At 40.6% G+C, this 19,054-nt stretch overlaps 2 protein-coding genes across 3 annotated transcripts; one reads left to right on the forward strand and one right to left on the reverse strand.

Moving 5' to 3' along the window:
- The first annotated feature begins 255 nt into the window (after nt 1-255).
- Nucleotides 256-8,549, forward strand: ENPP5 (ectonucleotide pyrophosphatase/phosphodiesterase family member 5). Its single transcript, XM_009905324.2, has 4 exons — nt 256-289; nt 2,034-2,903; nt 5,948-6,124; nt 7,364-8,549. The coding sequence occupies exons 1-4, from the start codon at nt 262-264 to the stop codon at nt 7,732-7,734; spliced, it is 1,446 nt and encodes a 481-aa protein (XP_009903626.2). The 5' UTR covers nt 256-261; the 3' UTR covers nt 7,735-8,549.
- A 4,301-nt stretch (nt 8,550-12,850) lies between these two features.
- ENPP4 (ectonucleotide pyrophosphatase/phosphodiesterase 4) lies at nt 12,851-18,366 on the reverse strand. Of its 2 annotated transcripts, none has more exons than XM_054179928.1 (3): nt 17,294-18,366; nt 16,174-16,344; nt 12,851-13,740 (listed from the first exon to the last, which is right to left on the reverse strand). In XM_054179928.1, the coding sequence occupies exons 1-3, from the start codon at nt 18,114-18,116 to the stop codon at nt 13,379-13,381; spliced, it is 1,356 nt and encodes a 451-aa protein (XP_054035903.1). In that variant the 5' UTR covers nt 18,117-18,366; the 3' UTR covers nt 12,851-13,378. The 2 variants fall into 2 exon arrangements, with proteins under 2 accessions (XP_054035903.1, XP_009903601.2); XM_009905299.2 differs by having other exon boundaries at nt 12,851-13,743.
- Nucleotides 18,367-19,054: the final 688 nt, after the last annotated feature.

The raw sequence follows: 19,054 nt of genomic DNA on the forward strand, positions 1-19,054 counted from the left end.
CTGGTTTCACATGAAAGAGCTTAAATTCAGCTTTGAAAATCGGGAAGACACTCACAGTAATAAGGAAGTTGTGAATAGATTGCCCGGTGAGGTTGTGGATTCCGTCATTTGGGACTATCTCAAAAATAACTTTTATTGATCCTAAATCAGGTCACGGAAGTCAAGCAGTTGGCCTGTTGAGGTCCTTGCCACTTTTAGGATTCTGTCATTAATTCAATTTACTCTACTCTTACGGCTGACTGGTCCCCAAGGAAAGAAACCATGAAGAATCTTCAAGTTTTGCAAGAAGGTGTGTTGTGGCCACTTGAGTTCAATTGTGGCCATTTTTCTGCCAGTTTTCTCAAACAAGCTTAGTTGTAGCATCAAATTGCGAGTGTTACACTCTTAAGTGCTTACTAAAGTATCATTTTTTATATTAATGAGAATGTGTATATCCTCCTGTTATTAATGTGGATTTCTGATTAAGCAGTGGCTGTTTTCCAGCTGAATTTCAGTGGTGACTTGTTCTAGAGGATTTCTGAAAATTGAGAACCTCAAAGGAACTGTGTGGCGTATCAGTACAATCCACATTCAGGACTGGGCTGAACTGCATCTGGTCTTGGGGTTAAATCATGTTGTTGAGCAAGAAGCAGGGACCATCAGCATGAAATTTTAGATCAGTTACAGGTAGGAAAATGATGTGTGAGGATTCTTGCAGTGGTCCTACTTTGAGCTAGTTAACGAATTATGAACAAGAATGTGTTTGGGAAAGGCAGTGGGAAAGTGGGGCAGCCATAGCTAGGAATAGTCAATATAATTGAGTCATATGGTCAGAATTAGCATTTAATTATCTAGGCAACAAATGTCTCAGGGTGCAGTATGCAGTGGTGATCATCTCATGCAGTTCATGGATGGGATTTGTGTTGTATTTATTATGTCTTGCATACTTTATGCTGCTTGCACTCGGGTAGCAGCAGTATTTGATTGCAAAGGTCAGATGGTGCTTGCTTGAAAGACGATGTAGTTCCAGTGGGTCACAACTGTACCACTGAATCTTTCAACCACCTCTTTCCAATCAATTTGAAGACAGAAATGATTAGTTAGAAGAACTTAAATGGCATGCTGACTTGTGTACATTCTTGTTTGTAAAACTGTCTGTACACGAGAAGTGACCTTTAGTAACTACTGTCAAAATTAATTGAGCTCAGTTATGTAGGGAAGCTATGATCAGGTTAGAGATGTGATAAAATGCTGGGAGACATGTTCCTGCTCTTTGTCTAACTTGATCTGACACTTTTTAAGCAGCAAAGCCTTTTAATGGAGACACTGCTGTATCTAAAATTCAAACCTTACTTGCTAGTTTCTTAACTAGGAATTTTACTTGGTGCATTTAGTAATCCTATACCAAATGTTGGGGCTGAGAGGCTCTGGTGGTTTCTAGCTGGTCCCCTGCTCCCTGATAGGAGTTGTCTAGGTACAGAATCCTCCAGTTCCAGTGTCGATTTCCTGCTGCCACCTGCTGGTCTGTGATGCTAGTGTGTCTGTGCCATGTTTGTGCAGACGAGAAGTAATGTTCCAGAGATTTTGCTGAGGGTTATAAACTGGTAGAGATGGACCTTGTAATTGCCAGTGTGAGAACTGCCCCTCTTTACACCTCAACCTTTAACAAGCAGAAGCTTTCTCACAGGACAGCTTCTCTGAGGAAAGAAAATACTTGAAAATTTGTCAAATTGCAAGAGCATGAGTTCCTGTGTACTGTGAGCAGGAAGGAAAAAAGGAAGAGTGAGAAGGAAGAGGTTGGGCAGCGGTGCTGAATAAAGAAATTGCTTTGCAGACTTTTGTTCAACAAATTGTAGTGTCTCAATTCCCATCTCTGAATTTGGGATATCAGTATAACTGATGGGTAAAAGGTCTCATTCCTGTCAGGAGTGCGCAGCCTAAGTAAGGCAAGCTGTGTAAATGCAGAAGAATATTGTAGCTACTCATTCTTCAAACTAAGTTAATATTTTGACAGACAGGTTAATGAAGACAAATCTTCTGTCTCTGCTCAACAGATACCATGTTGCCTCAGAAGAGGGGACGAATACCTCCCAGAAGAGCCACGAACTGTTATTGGAAAGTCCTGGCAGTTTTCATACTATTTCTTCCAAGTGCATCATCTCTTCAGCCAACTCAGCCCAGAGTACTGCTAGTATCTTTTGATGGATTCCGATGGGATTACATCTATAAAGTCTCAACTCCCAATTTTCATTATGCCATGAAGAATGGAGTTCATGTCAAACAGGTCACTAATGTTTTTATAACAAAAACATATCCTAACCATTATACAATGGTGACTGGGCTCTATGCAGAAAGCCACGGACTAGTTGCTAATGAGATGTATGATCCTATTCTGAATGAAACTTTCTCACTGAACAAAATGAACATCCATAACTCCAAGTTCTGGGAAGAGGCCAGTCCAATATGGGTAACAAACCAAAGAGCAGGACATAAAACTGGAGCAGCAATGTGGCCTGGAACAGATGTGAAAATACATGGAATCTTTCCTACATATTATATGCCCTATAATGAATCTGTTTCCTTTGAAGACAGAGTTGCTAGGCTTATTGACTGGTTTACATCAGAAGAATCCATAAACCTTGGTCTCCTATACTGGGAACAGCCTGATGAGATGGGCCACCTTCTGGGCCCAGAAAACCCACTTATGAAAGCGGTAATTAGCGATGTTGACAAAAAGCTGGGCTATCTGATGTCTGAACTGAACAAAACAAAGCTGTGGGATGTGATGAATGTCATAATCACAAGTGATCACGGAATGTCACAGTCCTCCTTGAATAGGCTCATTGAGCTTGATCAGTATGTGAATAGAGAGCTCTATGAAGTCATTGACCATTCTCCTGTGGTAGCCATTTTGCCAAAAGAAGGTAGGAGCTGTAGAAGTAGAATTCTGTGAAGAAAATACTTGACTATTGAAACTTTATAGACTTTATTCCTTAACTGAAGTGGTGGTAGCAGCATTGATGCCAGTAAGGCATAAGCCTTGAAGGAGTACTTGCAGGATCACTTCTGTGTTCTTATTGCTGGCTCTGTCAAAAGCCTGGATTAACCTTCTGAAAAGTGAGCAAATCTGTGGTTGATGTTGCCAGTTATCCTTTAGTCCTTACGAGAAGTGAGGTAATCTAATGGTATTAGCAAGGCTGAATGGCATTCTAGGTAGATAGCAACCAAATGTTGCATGTCTTGCCTTTCATCAATATGCTAAAGCCATAGTGGAAGAATTAGATTTCCATCTCAAACAGTAAACAGAAACCAGATGAGGATCTTTGATAAAAAGAAAGCCTGTGTTTGCCTTCTGATTAGCTGCCAGCTATTGTAGTTTGCTTTAGGGTTTTTTTTCCCTAATCACACTGGATAAACAGTTACGTTCATATTGGTTTTATTGTGATAATGATGGGCAAGAATAATGTTGGAATCAAATGTGAAATTCAGTTGCTGTTATTGGTGGGCTGCTTAAGTGTCAGATGTATGTCTAGTGACACTAATATAGAGGTTCTGCTCTTTATTTTGATGATCAAAAGCTGTAATTATTTGGTGCAAATGTATTAATCTGGAAAACAGCGTCATTTTTCTGTGGGCAGGGATGCTAATCTGGAAGTTGAGTTTTAAGGTGGTCTTCTGAAAGGTCTTTTTTTGAAGATATCTGTAATATTTTGTATTGCTAGTAGACATCACTCTATACTTAATGCCCCAACAGAGGGTGTATTTTGCACACTTAAGGCACCTTTAAATGTGTAAACAAATGTCTCTCCTCATTTTTAATGAATACTCCAGACTTTGGTATGTCCAAACTGGGATTGCTTGCTGACTGACTGCACTCAGGTGCTTGTAGCTGGGTGCTGTTGCATTCTGTGGTGATAAAAGAGCCAAGTTTGGGAGCTCAACCCTAATGGAGACAAACATGTTCTTTTTACCAAATAAAGGAGTTATGAAAGTAAAATTTAGTGCTGAAACATCCCTAAGGCAGGAAGTGAGAACTTGAAGATGCATAACCTGATTCTCCTGTCTGCTAAATGCTGAAAGGAAATAGCCTTCTCTGCAGCAATTCATTGACAGAATAGTGAAAAAGACATTTCAGTGTCAGGAAGGGACTTTTTACAAGGGCTTGTAGTGGTAGTATGAGAGCAAGTGGCTTTAATCTTGAGGGGGGTAGATTTAGACTGGATATTAGGAAGAAATTCATTACAGTGAGGGTGGTGAGATGCTGGAACAGATTGCCCAGAGAGGTCGTGGATGATGCCTCCCTGGAGCTATTCAAATCCAAGTTGGATGAGGCTTTGAGTGACCCGGTCTAGTGGAAGGTGTTCCTCCCAATGGCAGGGGATTTGGAACTATGTGATCTACAAGGTCCCTTCCAACTTAAACCATTCTGTAAATCTATGAATTTGAGATAAGAACCATTATACAGGATGTTAGGGTTGGAAGGGACCACCAGAGAATCATCTAGTGATTTATTTACATTCTTCTACTTTTCTGCTCAAAATCTGTAACAAAATTGTAAAGGCATAGCCGAAAGCTACCACATCTAGTCAACCCCCCCTGCCAGAGCAGGACCATGGAATCTAGTGCAGGTCACATAGGAATGCATCCCGATGGGTCTTGAAATTTCATCTCCAGAGAAGGAGAATTCACAGCCTCTTTGGGGAACCTGTTCCAGTGCTCTGCGGCCCTCACAGTGAAGAATTTCCTCTTCATGTTGAGGTGGAGCCTCCTGTGCTGTAGTTTATATCCATTGCCCCTTGTCCTATCCCAGGGTGTGACTGAGCAGAGCCTGTCCCCTCCCTCTTGACACCCAGCCCTCAGATATTTATAAACATTTTATAAATCTCAGTCTTCTCCAGACTAAAAAGCCCCAGGGCTCTCAGCATTAATCTACTTCCAGTTTTACCCCAAAATTTCTAGAAACTGAGGGGAGAAAATAAGGACAGTTTCATTAAAGACATTGGGCACTTCCCCCCAGACTTTTTTTACACTGAAGTATACTCAGAAGTCCAGATGCTGTAAGTGCTACACTAGATTTTATCCTTGGATTACTTCAGGTAGTGTCTTGGCTCAAGCTAAGCACTTCTTGTGGTCATTGAGATGATAATTTCTTGAGGGGAGACAGTCAGAGAAGAGCTCACTTGCAACGCACCCGCTAAGGATGTACAGTGATCTGTGAAGGCAGAACTAGTGCAAAATAAGTCAAAGTGACAGGATGTGCTTAAATCCTTCTTGTCTGATTAAAAACAGTGGTGCTGGCCACAAGGAAAAAGTAAACGTCTTTCAGTCGTGCTTCAGACCTTGTAGTGCTGAAATTAGCCTGCTGAGACCAGCTATGATCTCAGCTGTTCATCTGACCTCTGCAGGTGTCTGACACAAAGTACTTAATAGGTTATGGAGCTGAGTTATTTGGTATGTAACAGAAGTCTGCTAATGCACTGCATAGCCTTACATAGGAGTCTGTGCTTAAATGGAGGGAGGGATTGAACAAACTTACTCAAATGTAGATTCTTGAACTTGCTTTTGAGTTACTGTCTGTGTCCTGGTTCCTCCTCTCTGTGTGCTGGTGGGCCAGCCTGGCCACTTACTTTCTGGCTGTTCTGTGGCTTTAACTGGAAATAAATGAAGAATTGGGGGTGAAAAATTCTGATGACTATGAAAAAGGATTTTTCTAAAATGAGCAAGGTACTTCCTGCTTGGGAATTGTCTGTGTAGTCTGATGCTGGCATGATCTTACCGTGACTGATGCTCAGGATTTCTCACAGTAACTTCTGTGCATGTGTTTACCCTTACTACAATCAGCTTTTGGGGGATTTTTGCATTTTGCATTGAGGGCATTTTGCCCTCTTCTTCCAGTTGTATGTACAATACTGATGAGTTCACTAAACGTACTGGTATGTTTAAAGTTTTGTCTTTTGTTTGTTTGAAGGCAAACTGGATGAAGTCTATGAAGCTTTGGCCAATGCTCATCCCAACATGGCTGTATATAAAAAGGAGCAGATTCCTGATAGATTCCATTACAAGCACAACAGTAGAATCCAGCCAATCTTAGCAGTGGCTGATAAAGGATGGGAAATTGTATACAATAAGTCTGACAGTTTCCAATGTAAGTATTCTGCCTTTAGAGTGCTCTGCTGTTTTCCTGGTCAGAGAACTTACGTTGCACTTTGGCTTTCTCTCCCAGTCTCAAACACTGTTAATTTTGTTTGTTTAATACTAGGAGGGGAAAGTCTGGACCAGAGGCTGGAACTTTTTTTTTCATTATTATTTCCTGATGGATGGGAAGCACCCTATTTTTAGGGGATGGGAAACTGGACTTCCCATTTCTAAAAATTAAACTTACTGAGATAAGATCATGCCTGTGTTTTAGTGGCCACACCCTTGAGGTCTTCTTGCAAGATCTAGCAAATTGCCAAGCACTTCCTGAATGATTAAAAAAAAAGAATAAATTGTAACTGAACTTCAGTAAAGGATGAATGAGATTTTATCATGTACTCTTCATTTGCTGGAGAAGGGTTAGGTTGGAAATACAAGAATGCATTTTGAAAGTCTTTGGCTCTTGTGGATGCCTACACTTACAGTAACTATTTTGTTGCTAGAAAGAGTCTTTGACTATTGTTTTCCTGTAAACCAGTGATTTTCATTTGCCTTATAGCATAAGATACATTCTAGGTGATTTGGAGGGAAAAAACACTCATTGGGGTTGTGAGATGTATAATCAATAGAATGGAAAGTGTGAATTAACTTTTAGTTAGCGAGGAGGAAAACCACAGATGTCATATGGTGATTTCTTACATTTCATAATTCAAAACATTTTTGACTTTGCTGCTGGTTGTGAAGCTGAGAAATGTTAGCTGAAAGACTGAACAAGTCTTTGAGCTGTTGAAGCTTTCTGTGCCTGTTTTAATACTCTTGTAAGTAAGGGGCACTGGAGACCCATGCCTGAGATCTCTAAAGCTTTTCCTTATTGATGAGTAAGTAGTGCACAAAATTGGACAACGCATCAAGGTGGTCAGAGCTTAAGTCCTGTTAGCTACTAGCAGTCAAACAGTCTGTTCCTACTTGGATTTTTTTATTTTATTTAAAATTTAATTCTTTTTCCTGGTCTGGTCCAGTTGCAAAGTCAGGAGTCTTTCCTTGAGGAAAATGAAGGAAACTTGGGTGCAGCATAGCATGGCATTAACAGTACCGTCATTTGTGATGGTGATCAAAATCAATCTTTTAAACCTCTGCAAGAATAAATGACAGCTGTTCCTTTCTTGCATTATGCTAGTTTAGTGAAAAGGCTCAGTGCTTGTTTTGCAGCTTCAGAATATTGACCTTCATCTGTTTTTTTTATTTCTAGTGGGTAATCATGGATATGACAACACCATACCAGAAATGCATCCCATTTTCTTGGCATTTGGGCCTGCTTTCAGAAAGAATGCCACTAAGGAAGCCATGAACTCTACAGACTTGTACCCCTTACTGTGCTATCTACTTGGTATTAACCCACTACCAAACAATGGTTCATTCAACGCTGTGAAAGACATACTAGCTGAAGAAGTTCCTGGTGCCTTTGGAGCAGACAGCTATGCTACTGCTGTGGGAGTCTTTCTGGGCATCTCTCTTGTTGTAGTTTTTATTTTAGTTTTTATAAAGCATATTATCCTCACCCAAACACCTGCCATGCAAATGCGACATAGTGAAGCTGCCCAGCCGCTGCTTCAAGGTTAACAACACTTAGTCCTGTTTCCTGTTTCATGCTTAACATAAGCTTATAAAAAACAAAGAGGTGGATCAGCATAAATATGTGGAGTACTAGTAAAGCAGATGTTGAACTGTTGGTACACTGGAGTTCTTACATGCAAGGTATGTGGAGAAAGAGCATGCTTTTGTTCCACCCTACAATCACTTAATCTTTCAGAGATTAAAAATATTATAGATGTAGACATGTAGTGACAATAGACCTAGGATACCTCATTCTGAGCTACTTTTAGGGGAAATAACATCATCTGAGGTGCACTTCACAGACTATGACATGGTGATGTAATTTCCTACTTTGTTGTTATTGTTATGAGAGGTTTTTTGTCTCTTGGGTTCTAACATGCCACTGAAGGAATTAAGCTTCTCTGGGCTTTTTTCTTTCCTGATCAAGGAAGCTTTTCATGGATCACCATTACAGAGAGCTTGGTGGATTAAATCCTGCAGAAACCAACATTATTATTAAGCTAAGTCATGTACTGCTAAGTGTCTAAACTGAGGGATAGGCCTATTTCCTTAAACTACTGTGTTGAATGTAGCTCCAAAACATGATTTGAGGTGCTGTTGCCTTTAGCAATCATTATCAAATCAATTGATATATTTTTATTACTTTATTGAGGTAAATACAGGTCTTTACTTTTGCTGGTGTTTCCTGTGCACTGGACTGAATTTTCTAGGAATTCCACGTGACTGGCAGTTTAAAGACATATAAGCACAACATCTGTATATCCAAATTGAGTCTTTCATATTTCCCTGATCAGAAGGTTCTTTCAGAATATGCCAGCTGAATCCATGTACAAGCTGGTTTCAGAGGACTGTCATGCTTGCCACTGGGTGTAATATCTGATCCATTTCTGGAGACTCTTCTCTAGAGTGATTTTGGCTCTCTGTCTCATTTTATCTGGTATGTCTGGCTGGACCTTAGAATTTGATGAGTAGGATTAGCCATGAAGTTTAAGGAACAGCCATATAAATCTTAAGCCATAAGCTCTTAAATCGGAAAAAGCACACTTCCCTCTGTCAGGGAAAATTGTTAATTCTGAGTCAGTAAAACTATAGATTACTCTGACTCTTTTGTATGGGGCAATAAATCATGTTGCTACTGTGAGGGGTTTTTTTTGTGAGTTCACTTAAATGGTATTTGAGAAGCTGCTGACTAAGGATCTGTATGAAAAACATGGTATGAAGTGAGAAAAGCTGTCTAGTTGTCAGACCTGTTTAGAAGTTAATTGTTTTCCCCCTCCCTGTATGAGGCAGTATTCTTCTGCACTTTGTTTCTGAGTACAATGCCTGGAGGAGAAAGAAACTCTTCAAAAATCCACACAAATACTCATTTTGTAAATGCAATTTATTGCTTTATCCACTGTGCCCAGCAGAGGGCAAAGATGGCATCGACCTGGCCTTGGCTGTGCTCTGTCATATTAAGGCTGCCATTGGGAGGGTTCCTGGCAAACCTAGCAGGGATCTGACTAACTGAAGCACAAAACTCATGTTGCTGAACTTTAATTCCAGGCTTAATGAATGACATCTAAACATGTTCAGAAGTGAGCTTACTTCTCACTGTCCCACTGATGACTTTGCAGTGCTGTGTTTCACACTGGTGCTTGCTGTCTCAGAAGTAATCTCTTGGATTCCTCCATGATGGCAGGGACAGTTTTTTTGGCCTCTGACTTTCAAACAGATGTAGAAGGTTTCCAGAGACCACAGCTAGGTGCAGTGAATGCTTGAGAGGGAAAGTAATGAAATACTCTGAGTTAAGGTATATGCTGAGAGTCTAGCAGTAACAGTTTCTTTAGGAAGGCAGGAAACCAGCAGATCTGTTGGAGTTTGGTCCCTTAATTTGGGGGATATGTATTAAATCTTCTGTAAACTAAATCTGACTCATCTGCAAATCTGCTCTTAACTGGTCTATGTACTGCCTTGTTTTCCTACATTGCTATTTTCTTAGGAAATCACTGAAGGAAACCATCTGGGTTAGGTGTGCCTCATGCTATGAAGCTGGTTCTTAGTGGAGCTGGCCATTAAGGTATGTCTTAAGTAGAATTAGCTGATGCCAGCTAAAACTGAATGCTGCAGGGGCTTTTCAGGCCGAAAGATGAATGCAGTAACGATGTTCACAGTAGTTTCTAGAGGGGCTAGGAGAGTCAGATGGCAAATTGATACACTGAATTCACCTATTTTGCTTATTTGCAACTTAAATTGTAGCACAAACTTTGTGTTTGAAGAAAGATCTGCAGGCTTGGTAAAGGGAAATTGAAGATGCTATAGGTGCTCTAGTTCATTTCTCACTTTGCAACGTGCTGCTTTAATAGAAATTCTTACTGCAGTAGTTACACAGGAGTGTTTATGGCAGATGTAAAAACTGGATTGCAATCTCAGAGGTGTTCATTAAACTCCCACTTTTTAAATTGTGACAGGTGGAGTTTTGTCATCAGCCAAAGTGAGCCTTGATTGTAAGGGGCCATATTTGGTCAGTGTGGTTCAGTAATCCAGGGTCTAAGGTTTACTTGCCTGAACATGCAACAAAGGAAGAACAGTCTCTTTCCCCTAAACAAAGGGATTGGGAAATGGTACTAGTCAAAATAGATTTGCAACAGTAATATTCAACATAGATTTGGAACACTAATGTGAGAACTCTGTGATGTCATTGTTCTGTATTGCGCTGCTAGGCCCTTTGAGGAGGGCAGAATGGTGGCACTCAGAGCAAAGACTGCAGGAGGAGTCTGCAGCATCTACCCCAGCAGTGTCCAACGCCACCACCCAGAAGGAGCTTTACAGTAAGGTGTTGTCAACATGTTGGAAGGAAGGGATGTCATCCAGAGGGATTGAAAGGCTTGAGCTCATGAAATTCAACAAAGCCAAGTGCAAGGTCCTGCACCTGGGTCAGAGCAATCCCAAGTACAGATACAGGCTGGGCAATGAGTGGTTGAAAGCACAGAGAAGGATGAGTAGTGGTGGATGTAAAGCTGGACAGGAACAGTGTGTGTTTGCAGCCTATAAAGCTAATCCCATCCTGGGCTGCATCAACAGCAGCCAGGCCACCAGACCAACAGAGGTGATTTTCCCCCTCCAGTCTTTTTGACACCCCACCTGGAGTACTGCATTCAGCTCTGGGGCTCCAGCAGAAGACAGACATGGAGCTGTTGGAGTGGGTCCCGAGGAGGGCCACAAAGATGATCAGAGGGTCTGGAGCACCTCCAGTGAAGAAAGGCTGAGGGAGTTGGGGTTGTTCAACCTGGAGAAGATTACAGAGAGACCATATTGTGGCCTTTCACCACTTAAAGAGAACCTACAAGAAAGGCAGAGAGGTAGTCTTTATGAGGGAGGTATAGTGATAGACAAGGGGGAATGGTTTTAGATTGAAGGGGCTAGATTTAGATTAGATGCAAGAACTTCATCAGTGCAGGGGTGGCAGGACACTGGAACAGCTTGCCCAGAGAAGCTGTGGATTCTGCACCTTGAAGTTTCCAATGCTGGGTTGGATATAGCTTTGAGCAACCTGATCTAGGGGAAGGTGTCCCTGCCCATAGCAGAGCTTGGAGCTAGATGATTTTTAAGGTTCCTTCCAACGAAAACCACTCTAGATTCTATGCTTCATGAAATCAAAACCACGTATGATGCCACTGGAGAAAAATACCATCTTTTTCTCTGCTGTGATGTGAAGTTTTTTCAGACTACTTTTTTGGCTGGGGAAAACATGGGATTTGGTTTCTTGTGTATTTGATACTTTTTATGATGTACAGCAAGCTTATTGGAATGTGGATTTGTGTACACTGTATACAACCTGTAAATTAAGCTTGGAAACTGAGAAGCTTGCATGATTTTGTCTTTCATTACTGAGCTGTGAAGCATACATTGAGAAGACAAACATTTTGTTTCCTCCTGTTTGGACATGCTGAAGTTGAAATAAATCTTTGCTCTAATGCCATCAGGCATTGAGTGCTGGCTTCATTTAAAAGCACTTCTGGGAAAAACCTTGAAGTGTGGGGGTGATGGCTGGGGAAGAAAGCCTTTAAGGCCTCACAGGCATCCCAGCTCTTTGTGTGTGCCTTCAATTAAAACAAGGGCAAAGGTGATAGAACTTAAGATGAGGTCAAAGTTCTTACATAGTAGAACTTGTTTCCCACATTGCTACTGTATATGGAAATTGGCTTGATGATCACACTCAGAATGATGGGCAATGGCTTGATGTCTAAATGAAGACAAAAGGTGAGTGGTGCTCCTCAGGGGTCAGTATGGGGATAGGTGCATTTTGACATCTTTGTCAGCAACACGGAGAAGTGGGATCAAGGCACCCTTAGCAAGCTTACCCATGACACCAAGCTCTGTTGTGTGGTTGACATGCTGAAGGGAAGGGGTGCCATCCAGGGGGACCTCAATAGGTGGGACAGTGCTAACCTCTTGAAGTTCAGAAAAAGCAAGTGCAAGGCCTTGCACCTGGGTCAGGACAATCCCTGGGTGAAGAATGGATAAAGGGCAGGCCTGAGGAAGACTTGGGAGTGCTGGGTGAGAAGGAGGTCTATCAGCCACAACTGTGTGCTTACAGCCCAAAAACTCTTTGAGCCTGTGGTTATAGGAGTGGTGCTTCAGCCTTCTAGACCTACATTGGCGCTGGTCTTGACAAGAAACTTTGCGTCTATACAACTTAAGACATTAGATCACAGATCTCAAAAAATAAACTTTATTTTCCACTTTCAATTTCCAGGGTTTAAAGAACAGTTTGGAATCCTTGCATGTCAGAACATTGCAGCTGCTGCTTTTTAGCACATGGCACACGGGGCAGATCTGCCTTTGTTACAAAAAACATCTCCAGCAGTTTACGCCTTAAAAACCTTTCACAGGGTTTAGAACTCCTAGTTTTACTACTGCAGCCCACAAAACTGGTTAATCCAAGGAGTCTCTCATTTAATCTACATCCTTAAGATAAGCAAATAGTACCATACTCACTCCCTGAGTGCAGGTAGTGTGGAACTCTCATTCACAGACAGATCTAGAAGTGTCAGAGTAACTGAATCACAGGCTTTATTGCTCAGAAGAGAAGTGAGACAGCCCAGCCCTTTCCTTACTGACTTCCGTTTTCCTTCTCACCAGCTCCTTGCCCTGTTGCTGGCTCAGAGTGAAAATAGAAGTATTGGATGCTCTCTTCACCATCTCCAAACACATTAACAAATCAGAACAATGTCCAAACACAACTAACTTCTAACTCATTAAAAAAGATCTTTCCAATACAGTTGTAAGAACACTGGATGTCAACATTAATTTAAATTTAATCCAAACAAAAACAAAGTGTAACTTACACATGTTAAAATTCACTTAGGCTGTCCTGGCTAGTTAATTAGCTGGAATTTAGTTCTGAAAGCATTCAAAACCTTGGATGAAAAAACTAAAGCATCCTTATTTTGTTAAGCATCTCTTCCAGCAGAAAGCCACCTCCTGTTGTGAAAAATATTCTTACAGAACTACTCATCAGGTAGCACATACAAACGAGTATGTGAGACCTGGCTGTACAGCATTTTATACAGATGTTGTTAAAGTGCATCAAAGAATGCCATCCAGTGCAAGTTCAGACTCTTTTCTGACATCACTGGAGAGCAGGTGAGGTGAAGCTCCCTGCCTGCTATCCAATTAAAAGACTCTCATCATCATATTGTAACTGAAGGCGGGAAAATGGCCTTTGGGGAGCAGCTTTGTTCTTTGAGATTATAATAAGGCAGGTGAAAGTTGTCAGTATCATAAAAGCCCCAATAACTATCCCAATAACTTCTGGAAGATTTTTGCACCACTGGTCAGCAAGCAAGCACCTGAAGTTACTGTAAGTGCCATTGTGGGGCTCTGGCATCAGTCCCAGGATGTGGCACATCATGGGGTAAATGTCAACATTGTTCATCATGCTCTGCTTGTATCCTTGACGAAAAGCAGGCCCATGAGCAGCCAGGAATGGGTGCATGCTTGGGAGAGTGTTGTCATAGCCATGGTCACCTACTGGAGAAAAGCAAAGAGAGTAATACATCCCAGTTTGTTTGCACATTTTGTGTCCCACTCCCTATCTCTCCCTGACCCCAAAAAGGCATTTTAACCAGAGACTAATAATACAGAACATAAGAGCAGCTGTTGGATCAAATGGTGAAGAAACCCAGAGTTCCTTCTCTCTTCCCCAATCCCCAGAAGTCTTTTTTCCATCCCAGTCTTCAGCCATGGCTCCACCTGCCCCTTGTCTCATTTTGGTCATCAACATTTCCAGTTTTCCCCTTCCCACTCCTCACACCAAAGTTGAAAAGGATCTTGCCACCCCACAATGAGTCAGTAGCTGGTATGCAAATTTGTTCTTCTCAGACTTTGGAAAGACATCTCCTCCTTGCAAAGCAGACTCCCTAATTACTTCTGAAAAGCCAAGCACTTCTCCCCCATCTTTCACTTTAAGCATATTAAGTAACCCTCAAAACATGCTTATCAAATCAGGTGCCTCAGATGAAGGGATATACAAAGTCAGAAGTGAAAAACAGTCAAAGAATGATGATGTCTGTGACAGGTATGTAACAAAACATTTGCAGCTACATGGTCACCAGTACCTGGACATTTGGTAGGTTTCATCAATACACACTCCAATTTTTTGTGAAATACAAACACCTAAAAAGCAGTCAAATTTCCTAGTAACATGCTGAAAAATCCACCCAAGATGCCAAAAATGTATCAAAATACACGCAGCATGATATTTGAGTGACTCCATTTAGTAAGGAGTCTCCTGGAGAACTGCCTCCTTGGCTGCTTTGTTGAAGTTTCTGATGTGAAATACCAACCTTCCTATATTGATTAGGTCACACTCACCACTTCAGTAGACTTCCAATACTAGTTTTTAATGTTTTCCCCCCCTATTATGTTTGTTACCACAAAGACACTACCACATCTTGTCTGTTTTCATGCAGTCCTATGTTTCTCAATTCTATTTTGCCCCCTTCTACTACTTGCTTGTTTTGAACTGAGCTGTTCCAAGTCCCTTCCCCAGTGAAGTTTCCCATTGTTCACCACTGAAGCATGAGAGGCTGGAAAATGCTACTAGGAATAGTGTGGCTTTTGGTTCACTTCAATCTTTGTGCTGCTACCTAGTCCACAAAGACATACTATAAACACCTAAACAGCCTTTTGGGCTAAAACCTCACAGGTGTTTTTTAAGATCCATCCCTCCTTCTGGGAAGCTGTGGCTAGTAGAATTGTTTTGAAAAGTAATCCACTTCAACTGATACAATGCTGTTACTTATAAATACACTCATTAACTATATTTAGGTAGATGAAATTGGATCCAATCATAAACAAGAGACCAACCTAAGAGGGCACATGTGCTAAGTGGTGTCAGTTATACAATGACTGTACCAAATCTGGGGGAAAATTAAAATTCAGATATATCTTACATTAAGAGGAGACTTTTGTACTATTACAGAGAAGATGTGGAAAATGTGCAACGGGCAGATAGTCAGAACAGCCAAACCGGGTGGGTGAAACCAGAAGTTTACACCACACAGCATCCTGTCTCTGACAGCAGTCATGACGGAGTCTGCGAAATACCCCAACAGGGCTAGACCAGCCTTGAGCTGCTGGCTGCTCAGGAGCTTCCAAGAAGTTGGTACCTTTGTATTTAATTTGCCTGATCATTTTCTGAACATAGATCTACACCTCTACAGCTATGTCACATACACAGCCTTGGTCTGCAACTAGAATTACAGGTTGAAGAATGAAATCTATGGAATTTCTTCTTTGAGATCTACTTTCATGTGACTTTTGCATTTTTTCAGTAAATTACATATGCCTCCTCCTTGACTCTTTGACCATGTGAAGTGCCTGGAAATCTAACTACTCCTCACATATATACCTATATGTATGCAATACGACATTCACAGCATCTAGCAGGAAGGAAGTGCAGAGTTTAACAATGCACTGCCTGAAGTAACATTTAATTTGTTTATCATCTTTAAAACATGTTGTTTGATGCTGTTAACAGGAAAAACTCTGGCTTCTTTGCCCATTACTCTTGTGTTTCTATTATTAGTTATTACTTACTTCCTTCCATTTGTTTCCTGGTACATGCACTGTAACAAAATGTTGTGTCTTGTGTTCTTCTACTATATATTTGATGGAAAGAATAGTTAAGTAATACTTCAGTGGAATCTCAAGACAGACTGCTGATTTGACTAAGATAACTCTTAAAAGTGTATCTCAGGCTATTTAGTCAAATGTGACCAAGTGTTTTTAGCCATATCCCAATCTGTTAAACCACTCCAGGCTCAGGCTGATAGTATTCTAGAAAATACTGAGATGTTCCTAAAGATGCAGAATGCCAGGACTCCCCTCCACTCAACCAGGCCCAGCCACAGATGTTTACCAACACAAGCCACCCAGAGCACAAATAAAGACACTTACACTTTGGAAGTGACTCGTTCTGTACAATGGTCCAGCCTTCGTCTGCAACCAGAATTATGGGTTGAATTCTGTTATTATTGCGATAATGGAATCTATCTGGAATGTCTTCTTTGAGATACACCTTCATGTGACTGCTGCAATTTTTCAGCAAGTTATACACAACTCTTTTGTCTGACAAGAAAAAAACCAACACAAAATAGCATGTGAAACAGATGGAAATCATGTCCTGTTTATTGCAATTATCAGGCATTAAATTTAAGATCTATTTTCCCCAAACCAATTATAATAGGCACATAGAAAAAGTTTTTTGTTTGGGTTTTTTTTTTTGGTGTTCCTAATGAAGTTTTACACATTGAGGTGGATTCCACAATTTCCTCTCATTTTAAATCAGGCACCTCATAGCTGTGGGTTTGGACCTACAATTCAGCTCACACTCTGGGCTTGCAGAGGAGCACAGTGAAATTCAAGAACAGAAACCAAGATAAAGCAGTCACACACTGCAGTAGTCAATATTTTATCCAAAGCAGTAAGCATTAACTTTTGTTACTGTAAAAATCAGTTTGTTCATTAGAACTGCTTCAGTCCTGCTACAGTCCTGGAAACAGACCATCAGTGTCATGATTTAAGACACGCCTATTAACTACTCCAAGATGCAAAAGATGACTTTACAGTATGAAGACTAGTTAAATTCACAGAAACAGAAGCAAAGTGCTCAAATTCTGGGTTAGATTTTTACATGGAAGTCCATACAATAACTTTCTATTCTGAATAAAAATTAAGGCTTATTTTGTGCTCACTGTGAATTACTACTGTGTAGACTAAGTGAGCAACACAAGAACAAGGCATACTAAATACCTATCTACTTTCTCATCAGGCTGTACCAGGACCATCTTGACCACCCACAGCAATGTGACAAGAGTCACCCACAGATTACTCAAAAGCAATTTCTAAATAAACAAACATTCTTTAGCTTATTACATCGAAGTTCTACAACATAAACCACACCAGTTTTGCTGAAGATGTTACCACTCTACTACTGTGTGTACTTTTTCAGTAATAGGACAAAGATTTAGTTCTCAGCTATAAGTTAAACAAACAAAAACAAAAATACAAAACATACCCTGCTTTGGTATCAGTGCAGCAACTGGACTCTTGTCTATCAGAGTGTAATTATTGCGACCAATGCAGTCATCCAGGATTATCAGCTTCTCTGCAGAACAGGAAGCCATTCCATGATCACTTGTTATTATAATATTAACAGAGTCCCACAGACCTAATGCCTTCAGTTTACTAATAAGGAAACCAACGTGTTTATCCACTTCTTCTAATACTTTGCGCATGTTCTCATTGTCATCTGGTCCATACTTGTGCCCACTTGCATCTGGTTCTTCCCAGTATAACACAGCAAAACTGACAACCGGGTTAGAGCTGTTCAGCCACTCAACAATTTTCTCCACTCTCTCCTCAAACGTTACTGAAAAGTTATACTTCATAAAGAACTGAGGGGTTGTGCCATTAATTTTTACATCGGAACCAGGCCACATTGCAGCAGCACTTGCTCCATTTCCCTGCTGTTGATTTGTTACCCAAATTGGAACTGCCTCGTTCCACCAGAAGGGATCTGAATCATTGAACTGTGAAAAGTTTTTCTTGGCTTCTGCATCATACATGTCATTAGCCACAATGCCATGACTTTCTTCATACAAGCCTGTCACTATGGTATAATGGTTTGGGAAAGTCTTGGTGATAAAAGCATTTGTAACTTCTTTTACAAGGACACCATCTGCAATGAACTCCTGAAGATGAGGAAGCTTATAGGTTTCCAAGTAGTCAGCCCGGAAGCCATCAAAAGACACCAGAAGTAATCTGGACACCGAATCATCAGCAGAGTGAGCACAACAGGCAACTATTCCAGAAAAGAGTAATGTTAACACCAAGTTCATTGTTGAGGCTTCAAAGTATTTCCAGTAGGTAATCAGATGCACCTGAGAAATTAAAAGAGATAAGGCATGTAACACAAGATGATTGTGCCAAAACCAGTTTAACTAGCTGTAGATCTTCCTTATAGATGTCAGCTGCAAAATAACTGGTCTACAGTACATTTCCCTACTGACTTCAGAAGTTCCTTATATATTATCATAGTTTTTCATATATTAAAACAAGTTAGCAATGCCCTTTTTTTTCATTCCAGACCAAATAAATTGTTTCCTCTCTTGTAAGCAATTATTATGTTATTCTGTGCATCTTACTACAATTCTACAATCCAAAACAGAGAATCAGTATTCTTCCCTGTGTTCAAGTACCTGAACAATTCTGACCCCACATTCAAGAGTCCTGTGCAGTTCTATATCCCACTTAAACATTACTGTTAAGGCCAGAAGTTTGCTTTCTATTGTAATTTTGCTTTTTCATTCATTTCTTTTCCCACAATTTCCACCATGTTAAGATGCTGGCAGACTTTTGAGCCTTTCAGTATTTCTATTTAATCATTGTTTACTCTCTACATGGAACTGTCAAGTAATACCTTCTACTTGTTTTCCTCTTAAGAGGCTGTACAACTACTACAACAGCAGTTAAGCCTGTTCTTTATCCATCATGTCTATCTCTAAAAAAAAATTATTGAAAAATAGTGACTTTAGCTATGAGGCAGCTATTTCTCACCCAAGGAATTAATGACTACTATCAATGCAGGGTATGATTTGTAAGCTTTGTTTGTTTTTCCTTCCTAAACTCATTATTAATGTGTGACAAGAGTACTTTGTAGAAGCCTTTAAGAAAGGGGAAGTGAAGCTCCAGGTTTTAGAAGAAACTTCTGCAGTATTGGTGTATTTCTCAGAAAGAGCCCTACTCCAGATAATTTCCCCTTTATCTCACACAAACA

The sequence above is a fragment of the Dryobates pubescens genome, chromosome 3 (genome assembly GCF_014839835.1).
Source record: "Dryobates pubescens isolate bDryPub1 chromosome 3, bDryPub1.pri, whole genome shotgun sequence".
Taxonomy (NCBI): domain Eukaryota; kingdom Metazoa; phylum Chordata; class Aves; order Piciformes; family Picidae; genus Dryobates; species Dryobates pubescens.